At 40.7% G+C, this 17,257-nt stretch overlaps 1 protein-coding gene and 1 long non-coding RNA gene across 3 annotated transcripts in view; one reads left to right on the forward strand and one right to left on the reverse strand.

Annotated features, from left to right (window-relative positions):
- CRISPLD1 (cysteine rich secretory protein LCCL domain containing 1) overlaps nt 1-17,257 on the forward strand; it is a 198,643-nt gene that overhangs the window by 96,519 nt on the left and 84,867 nt on the right. For both annotated transcript variants that reach the window (XR_003854848.1, XM_029591502.1), the window contains exons 7-9: nt 5,913-6,092; nt 16,610-16,670; nt 16,758-16,824. Coding sequence is in view for 1 of the 2 variants with exons in the window: in XM_029591502.1 (XP_029447362.1) it covers nt 5,913-6,092; nt 16,610-16,670; nt 16,758-16,824 (308 nt within the window). In the remaining variant the exon portion in view is untranslated. The remainder of the gene's footprint in view (nt 1-5,912; nt 6,093-16,609; nt 16,671-16,757; nt 16,825-17,257) is intronic.
- Nucleotides 1,943-5,549, reverse strand: LOC115085453. The gene is made up of 3 exons (XR_003854849.1): nt 5,136-5,549; nt 3,547-3,681; nt 1,943-3,053 (listed from the first exon to the last, which is right to left on the reverse strand). It is a non-coding gene; the product is annotated as an uncharacterized LOC115085453 (long non-coding RNA).

A 17,257-nucleotide genomic window follows, 5' to 3' on the forward strand; every position in this document is an offset into this window, starting at 1 on the left:
TGTAAGGAGTAGGTCGCCAAAAAGGTGGAATATTTGAGTGGGGAGGTTTTTTGTATAGCAGATATATCTACTGTCAGGTCCAGAAACCAAAGCCATGTTTGAGTACATACAGCAAAGCCATGTTTCAGTACATACAGCAAAACCTGGCTTGTGGTTTTATCTGTTCTTCAAAGTATCTTGCAAGAGGAGAGTTCCTTTTTATGCATTGATTACTGTGAAAATTCATTACTCTGACAGGCTTCAAGAGCTTATTGAGGATCATAGATCTTGGCTCAAGTTGTTTACACAATATATTACATCCAGAAGAAATTGTTGAAATTGGACTTATGAGTCCTACTGACTCTAATACAACTCCCCTCCTCCCTCCTACTCAATCTTCAACTGCTTGGCCTTATCAGGCCAAGCTTGTAGCCTTCTCATCTAAAGCCCTTCCATCTCATAACTTTAAAAATATAAGGTTTGGAACTGGTGCCACTCACTCTCCTTTTCCCTCGCTTTTGGGTCCCATTTAATTTGTTAAAAATCATACTCTCTAGGGCCCGTCTCACTCCCCACATGCCAACCCTTACCCTACCACCCTCTTGTAACCTTAATTCAGTTTAGTCTTCAGCCTGGTTCATAGTAGTAGCCTCCTGCGACCTGGGCCCAGCACTTTTGCCATTGCTAGGCAGCTGTGCTGGAGGAGGGGGCTGTATTAGGACCAGTAGGCCTGAAATGTTTTCTTTTTTTTTTCAAGCCCTGCATTTCGTCACTTTACTTGCCTATATTTTTTAAAATATAGCCAGTAAAGGCTTAAGTTATCTGGCTAATAATATTCAGATATCTTTATACCCAACCACTGATATTAAAAAAAATAGCTGGTTAAATTTAAAATTATCTGGCTATGGATATCCAGATAACTTTATTCTAGAGATGTGAATCATGTGCCAGATCGTCTTAACGATCAGATTCGGCTGGGGGGGGGGGGGGGGGGGAAATCTGATCGTTAAGATATGTGAATTGGAATTGTTTCCGATTCCAATTCACATCGCTAATTTTTTTTTTAGGGAGGCCCGTGCCGCTAAAAAAAACAAACCCACCCAACCCTTTAAATCGACCCCCCCTCCCGACCCCCCCAAAACCTTTTAAAATTACCTGGTGGTCCAGGGGGGCCTTGGGGGGCCCCGGGGAGAGATCCAGGGGGGCCTCGGGAAGAGATTTCCCATTCCCAGGCATCAGCTTTTCTAAAATAAAAATGGCGCCGATGCCCCTTTGCCCTTACCATGTGACAGGGTATCCGTTCCATTGGCCGGCCCCTGTCACATGGTAGGAGCACTGGATGGCCGGCGCCATCTTTAAAGATGGCGCCGTCCATCTTTGCAAAGGGGCATCGGCGCCATTTTTTTTTAGAACAGCTGATGCCTGGGAACGGGAAATCTCTTCCCGAGGCCCCCCTGGATCTCTCCTCTCCCTGAGGCCCCCCTGGATCTCTCCCCGAGGCCCCCCGAGGCCCCCCTGGACCACCAGATAATTTTAAAAGGTTTTGGGGGGTCGATTTAAAGGGTCAGGTGGGGTTTTTTTTTTAGCAGCGCGGGCCTCCCTTAAAAAAAAAGGGTGGGGAGGGTGGGGGAGGCTAAGGGGGGTCAATTTAAAGGGTCGGGTGGGTTTTTTTTTTATCGGGCCATCAGCGCCATTTTAATTAGTGGCAGCCAAAATGGCGCCGATGGCCCGAGAGCGGGAGATCGCGCCGGCCCCCCCCCCCCCACTGGACCACCAGGTAACAACATTTTGGGGGGGTTCGGGAGGGTAAGGAATTGGTTTTAAAGGGTCGGGGTGGGTTTAGGGGTTGTTTTGGTGTGCCGGTTTTCCCGTCCTCCCCCAAATAATTCCCGTGCCCTATTTAACGATACAATACAAATGCCCCTGACGATAAATCGGGGGTATTTGTATTGTATCGTGCACTCTAACAATTTAGAACAATTTTAAAATTATCTGACGATAATTTTAATCGTTCAAAAATGATTCACATCCCTACTTTATTCGAGGATATTCAGGGGGATGTCTATCCCCCTGAATATCCCAGATAACTTATTTGTCTAACTTTAGTCATATAGGTTATCCATGTTCTAGGTTTTTGAATATTGACTTCTACATTTATATGCCCTTATGCCATTTCAGAAAGAATCAACCCTGTGATGATGCTTCTACAGCTTTAAGATCCCCTTAATATTCCTTTCTCATGTCATGTTTCTTTATTGAAACCAGCTATATTAGACCCTTTTGCAGACAAAAGACACTTCCAGCTCCAAACTTGATCAATGGTTAACTTAAATATGAGGTGCAGGATATTCTGGATTCCAGAGTATCTGATAAGAAAACACAGTATTAGGTTCATTGGAAATGTTGTGGTCTTGAGGAGAGGTCTTGGATTGATGCCAACCATCTTCATACGCCTTGTCTTTTAAGAAGGTTTCTTACAAGACAGCTTATGGGATACTCAGAAGCTGTCCTTGAAATGAGGAGTACTGTGAGGTCCCGATAAGCAGTTTTCACCAACCACCAGCAGGGGCTTCTGTGGGATTCTCTATGTGGTTAGTCCTCCCAGCTCCTTTGACCACACTTTCTGCTGGTGGACATTTTGTTTCCTGTTTGGACATTTAATTTCCACGTTTTTAGTGAGCAGGTTGTGAGAGCTTGGTTCTCAGTCACTGGCCCTCTTGGTTGAGTCCTGCTTCCAGAAGTCTTCTCACTACATTGGCTCCAGAGTATTTCTTACTTCTTTGCATCTGCTGATTTGTCTTATTCTGTCTTCCTGTTTCCACTGTCCATTTGTGCTTCTAACTGTGTTTCTGCTTAATTCCTGAATCATACCTAAGCCCTGCTGGCCACTAGCATCAAGGGCTCAACCCAAGGGGAAGGTGGCCATCACAGGCAAAAGACTCTTTGCTGCTGTTTCAGTTGGAATCTGTCACACTCACCTTGCTAGTGTCCAAGCCACTCTTGGCCTCAGTTCATTTCTCCGAATGACTACACCATCACACCTTCATGCCCAAATACTGTCTGGGCGGCATATCCTAGGGAGACAGTAAATTTGGATAAGCAGTTTTGCACAGCCTGTTCAGCCAGTAGTCCACTCTTCACTATATTAAACAGTCTTCACTAGCTTGCAATTTTACTGTGCTTTAATAAATAGGTCTTTTAATATGCTAAATAAAATTAGTTTGATTGTCTCAGCTCTGTCCTTGCTGTATTGGAAGGCCATGTCATAAAATCTTAAATTTACTGGACTTACACACAGTTCTGGGCATCTTAAAGGTAGGATGATTTTTTATGGTTATTCTTTGAGGTTTGATAATTTATAAAAGCATACCTGCTTTAGCTAGCAGTAGCTTGTCTATAGGAGTAAAAGGATCTCTTAATTGTTATTGTACATGGAAAAGTATAAACTGCCTAAAAAAAAGCAAATATAAGCTTCAGAATAAGAAAGAAACAAAAGAAAAACATGTATGTAGCACCCCCTTCAGGTAACACAGATATTCTACCACCAAGAATGAACCCCACCTGCACCTGTAGTAGAAGTGAACAGAGTGTGGGTTGTGGGTGGAATTAGCACAACGAGAGAGGATTAGCCATATGCCCACCGAATCCACTTTCCCTTTGTCGGGATCTTCCCAGAGTCCCTTTCTCTTCACCTCTGCTCTCCTGAATGGGTTACAACAAGGACAAATCACCACACCAATGAAGCTGCTTTTTACTGTTGGTATATAACCACCTTTAAATTAAGAGAACAAGGGGGGAGGAGAGGACAATGGTAGCAGAGGTTAAAAGGTATTGTCACTATATAAACAGCCCTGAAATACAAGGTACAAAGAGAACAGTGTAATAGATTATATGCAGTTAAATTGACAGTGTTTAAAGTTGAAAAAATCATTCATTGAAAAAACAACTGCAGCCAGGCATATACTCAACAATATTGTATCTGTTATTGTGCACAAGACCAACCCAAATTGTATTAAGTATATGAAGGATGGAAAAACTTGGAGGCCTCTGTAAATCAATAAAGGAGTTAATCCCAGTAGCATAGGCCCTTCCAATCTCCCTGCTTTGCTTTTCTTTTTTTTTTTTTTATCATCTCTCTCAGCTCACAAGCCATTCACACAAGGGAACGGATGCAGTAAATTGCGCCCTCAAAACGGGCACTCGTATTGAACACCCGTTGTCCTAACTTGCATGTAGTCACTACCCCTGGGCATCCGATGCAGTTTTTAAATGAGAGGCTGCATAAAAAAGGGCAAGATAATGAGAATTGCACATCCATGGCTCTGAAACGTTTACTGCAAAGGGGTGCCCGCAGTCGCGTCCGTTTCCTCAGATCTGATGCCATGGAAAAGTCACCATTACATGAAGCTTAGATTCAGAGCAGCACCGGCGGTTGGCCTGATCAAAGCTCCCTACACCCCCTCCAAGGTCTGGTCAAATGAACCAACCAGTATGGGTCAGACCCAGTGTCAGTGAAAATGACCAATGGGGAACAATCCTGCCGGAGGAGGGGTTCCTGGATGGGGGGGAGATTTGGGGTCTGGCAAACACTGTTTTGAGACACGGACCTGACAGAGAATACACCATTTCAGGTAGAGGACCCCAGCTCTGGACCAAGACTGCTTGTCCCATCGGGCAAGTCCTTGGAAGGGTGGAGGGAGCTTTGACTAGTCCAGCAGCGTGAAGTTTAACACCTGCCTCTGAGCTGGAGTTAAATTTGCTGTGGCAGTAGGAGATGCGCTAGGCAGTCTCTTGTTTAGCACACCTCCTTGCATTGTAGGGTAATAGCTAATTAACCTGCAATTTACATGCACCCGCATTAAGCCTGCTTTGGGGTTTTTGGGCAAGATGTTTGGCAATAAAGCCCTTTTTACACATCAGGACTACATTAGCTCAGAGAAGCCAGTGCTAAAACGTGAGTAAAAATCCGCGATAGGCTTAATACCCCTTATTGCATCAGCCCTAAGATGTACTATGGTTCTGTATTTGCTGTTCCCTGATTACAAGGCTCAGATGTTAAACCTCAAAGCTATAGCCCCTGCAGACTGAAACGATCAGCAGACATTGCCTGATTGTGTGATAAACACATTCCCTCAAAATGTACTTGAGTTACTTACCTATTCTTTTGTCTACAGCAAGGTTGGAAGTCTGAGAAGCAGTCCAGCTTCCAAAACTTGGGGACTCTGGGTCTCGTTTGCCACAAGCAGTCCAGTCAGCTCTCTCCCTCTCCAGTTTCTATATCTTTCAGGCCCCAGCTCCTGGCTTTGGAAATCTCTGGAGATTTTCCAGTTGATTCATGCAGTCTCTCTTTGTCTTCTCCTGGCTTGAGGAGCCACCCGGCTGCTCTGTTCCCTACAGAAACGCAGCCCATGTCTCTCTCTCCTTCTCTCTTTAGCCCAGATCTCCAGAAGAGCTGTTATCCTCTCTCTGCTCTCTCTCTTGCTGTCAACTCCATCTCTCTGCTAAGGGCTACGGCCCAAGCCCGGGGGAAAAAAACAAACCAGCACTTCTTGAGTTATCCTGCTGCTTCCATTGGCTCCTGCACTGTGTTCAGCAGAGCAGCTTTGTTTTTCCTCTTTTCAATGTGCTAAGCCTGCAGCTGCCGTTTCTGCAAAAACATTTGACCTTTGCAGGGAAACACACAGAGTGTATTGGAACATTTTTATTTTTTCCATCCTTGCAGTCTGAGTAGTGACACGACCGCTTTCGGCAGGTTTGAAGCACAGCATTAATAGCTAACATGATGTACATTCCCAGCACTTTGTAAGCTCACTGGAGCAGAGACCCAGCCACATGTATTAAAATCAGTACATATAGTGATGGATTTCCTGACTTGTTTTGTTGGCAGAATCTATCTGATACATTTATTAATTTTTTTTATTTTCCCATAACAGAAGGTTCAAAAAGGCATTATCCTCCTCAGGAGCCCGAGGAAGAGACCAATGAGATTGAACAGCAGCGATCAAAGCTGCACAATACGAAGTTGCAGAGTCGAGCAAGGACCCATTCATCTACATCTTCTACAGGAGCAGATGACTTCAATAAAAATGAAGTCAGAAATATAGAGCAAATGTGTAAGTATTTTGACTTTTTCCCCCAAATGCAGGAGAAAAAATAGAAAAAAATAAAAGCAAATGAAGGATACCATACAACTTCCCTGCATCCTCCGCTGTGACACTGAACAGTGTGGGTAGTTAACTACAAATGCTGAAAGACATAATGACTCAAGCCAAGCTTAACAAACCTAATTGGTTTTACTGGTCTGGCTTGCTACATACAGATCCTAGTGGTTTACCTTGAATCTTTGTAGGAGTTATTATGTTTACATTCAAAATATTGTACTGGTATTCCTTTTCATTGACCACCCTTATAGTATTCAGTTCAGTTACACACAAAGTAGAAACACATTCTTCAAAGCAAACAAAATCATGGCAAGAAAATCATGACTCATCTTGAAATTGCCTTCTGTGCTCGATTGTTGGAACTGAGTTGTGATTAATGTAGTATCTTAATGATTTTTGGTAGACAATAACATTTTGTGTTATGTAATCATTAAGCACAATGATCAAATACTGTGTGTTTAGAGTAACTAAGGGTTATATTTAAGAATGAAGTTGATTTATTTAGGAGATGCAACCAATAGCAACTCATTTACTATGATGAGGAAGGCACAAAGATCCCCCATGCTTAAAAAAAAATTGAGAACAATTTTAAAGGATGCAAAGAATGCCATTGACTGGCAAAATTTTTCAAAGTAAAGTTTGTTAAAATGAACCAAGTCTCCCATTGTAGATATGGATTATTTAATCTCTACTTCTGAAACTACTTTCTTTGCAAGGTGCAATATTTTTGCAATGGCTAAAGTCTTATTAGACAATTTTCCAAGTCTATTCAAGAGCTCTTATCTCTTCCTCATCAGTTTAAAATTTTTGAAAAAAAAAACATTGCTTGTCAATGCCAGTAGAATCCTATATTCAATTCTCTTTAATCTCTCATGTATATATATTTGTCTCTTAGGATTTCAGGTTATTACAAAATACATCTTCCACTCTCTTTCTCTTTTCAGGATACTAGTGCTACAAGGGAACATTTGTGCATCAGTAAAACTAATTGTTTAGGAGCTGATGTTCATGTTCCTGATCTTCACATGTAAAGATACAAAAATCTTTTTCTGTCCTGTCAACCAAAAATGTGGAATATAGCCTACAATATTTGTAGGGTATCAAAGGCCAGAACTGCATGTACTATGGCTCTCTGTTTATCACCTATGCTTCAAAACCAGGCAGCTCTTTTTGGAGGTTACTTTGAAGTAAATAAATTTTGCAGGTGATGCAAACAATTACATTTTATGATCAACATTTTTCTTTATTAATATTTAAAATACACACATAAAAGGCCCTTATAATACACATCATGCAGATGTATTGTAGCTCATTTTCTTGTAAAGTGTTTGGATGATTCTGCAAAATCTGATCTGCAAAAATGTAAGAGTATGTAGGGATAAATGACCTGCAATGTTCTTTTTCTCATTTTGCAAAAGAAGTATTTGGGTTGACTCTGAAGAAATTTGATTCTGATCTATAGAAATTTGTACCTGCTGTGTAGCTGGAGTGGTCATCATATGTGACCTTAAACTTACGTCCCTATCTTCTACATAGAAGAGTATTCTATAAATTTGATTGCTGTTTACGGAAGCATAGTTCCAGTGAAGCAATGGGCGCTACTTTTGATGGATCCCAAATTTTATCTCACACCACCCTCATCTACTTCCATACTTTTTTTCTCCCCTACCTCTATTCACTTTCGGCACATTTTTATCTTCCCTGTTCTCTCTTTTTTCACTTGTTTTCTCCATAATGACCTCATGGAGACTCCCCCCTCCCCCCCACCACATGCATAAGGAACAGAATGCTTGTCCTGTCTTTTTGCCTTGCTTACGTTTCCTTGTTTTATTGTCCCTTTTATTCCTCTGCCTTCTTTTCTGCCAGTTTTTTCTTTCTCTTTTAAATAATTTTTAAATAATGTGTTTCCCATATGCTGCTTTCATCTTGTCATTGACCCTTTATATTCTCTTCTTCTGTATGTCTTTCCCTACCTTACACAGGCATATGGTTCCTTTTTCCACTAATTCCATATTTTCTTCTCACACCAGTGCTGAAGCACTATCTCCTTCACCAGTGCACAAGCATGATCTGCTTTAACTTCTCTTTCGCCCAAGAAATGGCCCAGAGCAATTGCTGTGAACTAGGGAAACCAGGGTTTGTATCCCATTTCCCCCACTGATACTTCTTGTGATCTTGGGCAATTCACTTTATCTCCTGTTACCTCATGTACCCACTTACTGGCAGATTTTTAAAATGCTACATGCGCCAGAGCCGGGACATTCGCGCATGACTTGGCTCTGCATGCCCTATGTGGATTTTAAAAACCACGCGAGTATGCTCATATCTGCTTGTATGCACACAACTCAAAAAGTGCAAAAAAGGGGTGAGACATGGGCTAGGTCTGGGCAGGCATGTGCCGGTTCTGGGCGGGGCATGGGTGGGCTGAGTCTGTAACTTGAAGTCTGCACATAAATACTTACGCACATAAGCGAGCACCGGGGTCCCCTATCATGAAACTTCTGCTATGGACAGCATGTAAGTAATAAAATAAAAACTAGGCTAGTCAGTGGAGTTTCAAGAGTCAGGGCTAATAGAGTATAAGGGAGGCAAGTTGTTAGGCAGTTTAGGAAGTCCTCTCCTTTACTGGGGCAAACTGGGAATGAACTGGGGAAACAGGTATTGTGTTGTTGCGCATATCTACTAAAATCCTTCCCAGTTACAATAAACAATTGAGGAGACATTTGTGCAAATATAAAGTCAAACACACATGTACATGCGTATTGCTGATTTTATAACAGTCATATGTATATGTGCGTATATGCACGTATGTTAAAAAATCACCGTGTCCTTGTGCGTGAGCCAGTAAACATGCGTTGGTCTTAAAATTCACCTCTTAGATTGTAAACCTTTTAGAGAAGGGACTTGTAATTGAATTCTAGTAATGCTATAAGCTGCCTTGAATATCATTTCGAAAGGCAGGCCAAAAATTATTATTATAAACTGACATCTTATACTATGAGGTCAATATTCAGAGAAATGATAACTTTCAAACAGTCGCACTGGCATATATGTACGCACGATTGCCGGCTCGCATCCAGAGACTTGTCCATTTTATAACATACACGCATCTATGTGCATTTGTTATAAAATCGGCAGTATGCACGCACATGTACGCAATATTTTATATGGGTACCCATGTGCACACAAATGCTGCCTTTACCACATGTGGGGATTTTATTACATACGCATGCTGACACAATTAACAGTTTCTCCAATCCATTCCCAATTTGTTCAGTTAAAAGCTAGTACTTCCTAATCCCCCTAATTAACCTGCCTCCTTTTTACCCTTTTAGCCCCAAACCTTTCAGCCCTTCAAACCTTGCTAGCTAGCCTCATTTTTTTTATTATTCTAGTTACACGCCATCCATAGCAGAAGTAAAGAGATGCGGATAGGGACCCCGACGTGTGCTTGTGCACGTAAATAATTTCACACAGTTTTAATGCTAAAATCCAGGAATGCCCACATCCAGACCACACTCACACCCCGGCCCTATTTCCCCCAAAATGTTTGTGTGCGTAGCTGGAGGTATGCACGTATTTGCATGTTTTAAAAAATCTATTTGGCACATGCCAGCCTGAGAGACAAATACATCTCCTGACTTTGGTGCACTGAGTTTTTAACATTTACCCCTAAAGCTGCTAACGGATAGGTTATTCAACTTAAGTTAGCCGGATAACTTTTCCTGGATATCCAGCAGGATAAATGTGATACCTGAAGGGTTTAAATCAGATATAGGAAAGAAACCTTTTCCAGAAGAAAGAGAGCTTTAGAACAAGAAGTCAGTGTGTCATGGTTCGAGGTTTCCATCAGTAGACTCAAGTGCAACATCTGAAGAAATTTCTCCATGGAAAGGGTGATGGATATTTGGAATGAACTTCAAGAGCAGATGATAGAGTAAAAAATGGTAAAGAATCGAAAAAGCGTAGAATAAGCCTAGAGGATCCTTAGTAGCAAAGAGGATAGTAAAGAAGCATTAGGGTCACCTGCATGGAGTGACAATTAGAACACAAAACCGATGGTATGACTGCATCTGGTTTCCAAGACATTATTTGGGTAGCCGTGATTACAACCCTAACAACTATGGTACAACAGGATCAAGAAACCAAGAAGGTTGGACTAATCTGAATGGAGAGACCATGGTTAATAATATCCAAACGTTATTGAATATGAGGAGGCTGGATTTTTTGGGACAACAACCTCACTGATTTTGGTGTGGGAATTATGACGGTAAGAAGACATAGAAGGAGCCTGGGTTTTGGCTTAAGTGTTTTTCTTATAAGAATCAAAACTGAAGATGAGAAATCCTGAAATGGCTTACCAGCAACGGTGGTGGAAGAATGCACTTTTATCTGATTTTGTGAAAATGTTATAGAGAATGGTGGTGGAAAGGGTTGAGAGGTCAGGTAAAGGATAAGATGGGTGGTGGTGGTGGTGGTGGGAGGTGTTGGTGTTGATTGCATATGGAAATTTATATACTCATTTACCCAAAATGGAAGGAGTAGCCTAGTTGTCAAAGCAGCAGCTGAGAACCAGGGAAGCCAAGGTTCAAATCCTGTAGATGCTTCTTGTAACCTTGGGCTAGTCACTTCACTCTTCATTGCCTCAGAAACAAACTTAAGGGTCCATTTACTAATTTGTGTGAGGGCTTTACTGCTTTACTCTATACAAATCAGCTTTACTGTATACAAATCAGCTTATTATTAGGGAATATTATGCACATAAGCCGAGCTATTTCATCGAAAGTTACTCCTCTTAATGCACATCCCAACACTCCTAGGCTCAGGCCTTAAAGGGACCAATGCAGATCCAGGTGCTCTCCCTTTCAGAATTATAAAATCAGTGGGGCTCAATAAAGAAACCAAACAGAATGAAGGGGAACAGTGTATTATAAATGCAAAAACTGGTTAGCCTATAATGAACTTAAATATAAAGGTGTCAGCAAGCCTGTCAGTGTAACTGCTGGCTCAAATGCAGATTACCTGGACTTTTCGATCATTCACCTTGTCTAACATAATTTTTTGGAAAGATTTTTTGAACTGGACTCACATTGTGGGGTAACTTTTGACTCTTTTCTGGTTTGGTTGTGCTCAATAAAGAAGCCCCTTACCTACCTCTGCTGCCATTCCCCGAGGCAGTCATAGGTTACAGATTTTTCAAAAGTCTGTAAGTTTGTTCCACCCTGTTCTGAAAACACTCTCCTTTGTCCAAAAAATATAATACTCCCTCTAGATCCCCACCCCCAGACTCCACCCACTTCCCTGGTCACGCGGTTCAATTACTATTAGCCCAGTGATCTACTGTAGAATACAGGAACATCCCCTTTGCTCAGAGACTAATGCTATTTTCAAACTGGCACTAGTCATCCTCTGGTGATCTTTTGCTCTTGCATGTGAAGAGGTCTGGAGGAGGGGAGGCTGGAGGGAGGGTCTGACTTTTTTGGACAGAGGGATGATGTTTTGGGACAAGAGAAGAGCTAATGTACTGACTTTTTAAATAAAATTTGAAACCTTTGGCTGCCTTAGGGGTAGTGGAGAGGGGTGGAGTTGGAGAGGGGACTCTGTAGACCCCCACTGATCTTACAACTCTGAAGGGGGAGGGGCACACTAGGTGCCAAATCAGCCTCTTTTAAAGATTATGGTCCTTCATCAAGCAATGGTTTTTATGGGTCAGCTGAGCCGCAGAATTTTGCCTGTGATCATTTACAGCTAGGGAAATTAATGCAAGATTCACAAACTTGCAATATTTGTTTCCACAGGTTAGTGAATTCCACAGTATTTTCCCCTCTGGGGTTGATGCTATTTCCATCTGGGGGAAAATATCACTTGTATACTGATCCTGTAGATTGTTTGCCCTCCCCCGGGGACAGGGTAATACCTGCTATACCTGAACATAATTTGCTTTGAGCTAACAATGAAAAATTATGTGCTAAATCCAAAAAATAAAATAAGTAAGCATCTCAAATGGGCAAACTGAATGGGCCAATTAGGTCTTTATATGCCATATCTATTATATTACAATGTGTGAAGACAAACTGGAGCAAATCACAGATACACTGAAAACAATAGAATCTGGTGTAATGTCCAGTCCATAAAAGCAGCAATGAATGTTCATAGGACCTTTGAAACTTTACAGTATCATTATACTTAAAAAAAAAAAAATAAAGAACATATAAGAGAGTAGTAAATCACCTGGGCCAGATGGTATATACCCCAAGGTACTGAAAGAATTAAAAAATGAAATTTCAGACCTACTAGTAAAAATTCATAACCTATTATTAAAATCATCCATTGTACCTGAAGACTGGAGGGTGGCCAATATAACTCCTATTTTTAAAAAGGGCTCCAGGGGAGATCTGAGAAACTATTGTCTGGTAAGCCTGATTTCAGTGCTGGTAAAAATCATGGAAATTGTTATAAAGAATAAAATCACAGAACATTTAGATAGACATGATTTAATGGAACACAGCCAGCATGGATATATCCAAGGGAAGTCTTGCCTCACAAATCTCCTACATTTTTATGAAGGGATTAATAAACATGTGGGCAAAGGGGAATTGGTAAATGTGATGTATTTGGATATTCAGAAGGCATTCAACAAAGTCCTCCATGAGAGGCTTCTAAGAAAACTGAAAAGTCATGGGATAAGAGGTGATATCCTTTTGTGGATTGCAAACTGATTAAAAGATAGGAATCAGAGAGTAGGATTAAATGGTTTGTTTTCAAGTGGATAAAGGAAAACAGTGGAGGGCCTCTGGTGCTTTTTAATATATTTATAAATGATCTGGAAAGGGACATTATGAGTGAGGTGCTTAAAATTGCAGATGGCACAAAATTATGCAGAGTAGATAAATCTCAAGTAGATTGTGATAAATTGCAAGAGGACCAAATGGCAATTTGGTCCTCTTGTGGTCAGGTGCAAGGTGATGCATATAGGGGAAAATAACTCTTACTGTGTTTACAAAGAGTTACCACCCAGGAAAGAGATCTAGGCATCATAGTGGATAATACATTGAAATCATTGGTTTTGTGTGCTGTGGTGGTCAAAAAAGCAAATGGAATGTTAGGAATTATTAGGAAGGAAATGAATAAAACAGTAGGTGTCATAATGCCTCTATATTGCTCAATGATGAGACCACCACACCTTGAATAATGTCTGCATTTCTGGTTGCCGCATCTCAAAAAAGATATAGTTGCACTGGAGAAATTGCAGAGAAGGGCAACCAAAATGATAAATGGGATGGAATGGCTCCCCTATCAGGAAAGGCTAAAGAGGTTAGGGCTATTCAGCTTGGAGAAGAGATGGCTGAAGGGGGATATGATAGAGGTCTTCAAAATCATGAAAGGATTTAAACGTGTAAATGTGAATAGGTTATTTACACTTTCAGATATTACAAGGGCTAGGGGGCACTCCATGAAGTTAGTAAGTAGCTCATTTAAAACAAATAGAGAAAATTCTTTTTCACTCAACGCATAATTAAGTTCTGGAATTCATTGCCAGAGGATATGGTTACGGCAGTTAGTGTAGCTGGGTTTAAAAAAAGTTTGGATAAACTGCTGTTAATTATTAAGGATAAGTAGCTTGGGATCTTTTCAATTAATGTTTGGATACTTGCTGGGTACTTGTGACTTGGTTGGCCCCTGTTGGACATAGGATACTAGGCTTGATGGACCCTTGGTCTGACCCAGTATGGCATATCTTATTTTCGTATGTTATGTAGAGCCAAAATAACATTGTCAAGTTTAGGGCCTGGTTAACAGGGAGGATAATTTTTAAACAACTGCATGCGGCAGCATATATGCACTTATATGGCCTTCTGTAGTTTTACAATGGTATTTTCTAACCCACACATCTCACATACATGTGTATTAAAAAATATGCGTATCTTTATTCCACAGTATACACATGTAAGTATGCCAATATGCAAATACATACAATGCATCGAAAATGACTATTTCAATGCATTGCACGTTCATACATCCTACCTATTACATACGGCCCCTATGACATAGTGAGGGCAAAGGTAGCGCCGGCGCCATTTTGAATACTGGCAATATGGCCCGAGTGCAGAAGGTTGCTCCCGGACCCCTGCTGGACTTTTGGCTAGTCTTGTGGGGGTCAGGAGGGCCCCCCCAGCTGGCCAAAAGTCCCTGGGGGTCCAGCGGGGGTCCGGGAGCGATCTCCTGCACTCAGGCCGTATTGCCAATATTCAAAATGGCGCCGGCGCTACCTTTGCCCTGTCACATGGTAAGGGCAAAGGGCCATTGGCGCCATTTTTATTAACGCAGCTGATGGCCTAAAAGCGGGAGATCGCTCCCCTCGCTCCTGCTGGACCACCAGGTAATTTTAAAACCTTTTTTGGGGGTTCGGGAGGGTGGGGGAGGGTTTTTTGATTATCGGATTGGGCGCAGCCGATAATCAGAACTCAAATCGGGCTGGGCGATAAAAATTTTAAGATTTGGATCGGAACCGGAACCGATCAGATTCCAGTTCCGATTCACATCTCTAATAAGTAATAAGTGAAATTACCAATTTTTCCAATCACTTCACCAATTCAACCAGTTCTTCTCCAGGAGGATAACTTCAAACATATAAGTATATACATAACTGTGCGTTGTTTCACCATAGTATTTTATAACCTGTACAGATTTGAAAAATGCACATTTTTACCCAGGAACATAAACTCATATCTGTGTTTACAAATATGTGCAGTACAAATATGTGCAGTACATTAAAACCACATACAGTATATGAATGCATTGAATTCATTACTTTTCCTACCTATTTTAAAAATATATGCGCATATATTTTAAGTGTGAAAGTAAAGTTGGACTTACTCGCATAAGTCCCAATATCCGTGCATAAGTCGGAAAGTTTTAAAACATTTGTGCCTAAATGAAATTAACTAGTTTACCAATTAGTCCACCAATTTGCCCAGTCTTTCTCCAGGACATCGAGACCTTCCTAGTTTTTCAGCCTGAACTTCCCTATGTTCATCTAGACCTCCCATCCAGTCAGTACTATACAATTTTCATGTTTAATATGTCCTCTGCTAAATTTTAGTAGGTGTAAAAATACATGAGTTGGTTGGCAAATATACATACTATGGAGGTAATTTTAAAAGGAGTTATACATGTAAATGTAACATACCATCGTAGCAATTTTTAAAAGCCACTTATGCACGTAAAGTGAACTTACTCGTAAATAGCCTATGGACAATTGAATGGCATATAGTGTAGCAATTTTCAAAAGCCCATTTACACAGGTAAAGTGCATTTACATATGTAAAACCAAATTTTAAGCATGCAATTGCTTTCTAAAATCAGGCCCAAAGTGTTTTTTAAACTAGCAATGTACTCGTTTGCAATGTACACGTGTGTAGGCCCCGTTCTGGAATGCCTCCAGAACATCCTCTTTTTATGCACGTACATGTGTGTGTGAAAGCAAAAATAGGCATATATGTTTTACTTTTATAAAATATGCAATATGCGATTAGAGACTAGGGATGTGCACACATTTTTATTTTTTCGTTTTCATTTCGATTTTGGATCCAGGGTGGGCCATTTCGGTCCACTCCCCAAACCAGAAAACATTTTTCATTTCTATTTTGGAAAAACCCCCAAAAAACAAAAAAAAAACCCCACCCCCAACCCCATCCATTGCTCCTACCATGTGACAGGGGCCGACCAACGGCACTAGTAGCCCCTGTCACATGGTAAGGGCAAAGGGCCACTGGCACCATTTTGATTACTGCCAGCCTACGGCCTGAGAGGGGGTGATCGCTCCCGGGACCCTTGCTGACCACCAGGGACTTTCAGTAAGTCTTGGAGGGGGGGAGGGGTCGGGAGGGGGGGTTGTAATTAATGAAATTTGAAGGGTTGGGGTGGGTTTGGGGTTGGATTTTTTTAAATGTTCCCTTTCTCCCCCACAAAAAAACGATAGGAAAACCACATGAAATTTCGTGGATTTTCCTTTTGTTTTGTCAGCCCCCCGAAATGCAACGAAAAAGGAAACATCGTCTTTATTTCCTATTTCGTTGAAAACGAATGCACGTCCCTAGAAGAGACTACTATGCATGTATAGACACATTTTTACATGCAAAACCTTTTGAAAATTCCCTTGAATGCCTATATTACTTCACCAAGATAAAGCTTTTAAAAGCTTAATAAACTTTCCAATCATTGAATAAGTTGTTTTCCTTATTTGAAAGGTAACTGAACCAAACTTTAGATATCCCAGCTTGGTAAACCTCCCCCATGTTCAGAAAAATATGAAAGGTTTAGTTCTGTATAAAAGCTATCTGCAGTCATGTAGCTTCTAGAACTCATGACGTTTTCCACATACAAAAGGCAATTATTTGGATTTCAGGACATTTGCAAAATGTCTTTAATTCTACTTGTGTAAATCTTATTTAAGATTTTATTTGTAGCACAAATTGTCAGCTGTGAAGTAAGACTCAGAGACCAGTGCAAAGGAACAACTTGCAACAGGTATGGTGTTTATTTTATATTTTCATATTTACTAAGCATTTCTTTTATGGTAGGATTATTTAAATCATTTTAAATTATTTATTTTAGGTATGAATGTCCTGCAGGCTGTATGGACAGCAAAACCAAAGTAATTGGAAGTGTATATTATGAAATGGTAAATATACATATTTTTTTTAGTAAATAATATTAGATTTTAAGATTTGTGAGTTTTGGTAAATGTTAGCAAAACAGAGAGCTCATATATCTCTCCCTCCCCCCCCCCCCCCACCCAATAACTAGAGATCATTTTCCATGAGCTCAAAATAGGAAAGAAAAAAAAAAGCCAAACGAATTCCCTCTGCTTAAAGCTTTCTGGTTAGTTTACAATGTCAGATTCCATGTCTTCATCCTGTTATAAATCATTGTGGTAACCCCCAAACTAAAGTTAAGAAACTAGTTCTTAAACACTGCAACAATTCAGACTGTAGAGGTGGGGGGAGGGGAGGACGCTGTAAGTTGAGCATACAGATGTTTTTCTTTTTTTCTTTTTTGTATTTTTTATTCATGAATTTTCAATTTATACAATCACAATTTATATAATTCGTAAT

The sequence above is a fragment of the Rhinatrema bivittatum genome, chromosome 2 (assembly GCF_901001135.1).
Source record: "Rhinatrema bivittatum chromosome 2, aRhiBiv1.1, whole genome shotgun sequence".
NCBI lineage: Eukaryota > Metazoa > Chordata > Amphibia > Gymnophiona > Rhinatrematidae > Rhinatrema > Rhinatrema bivittatum.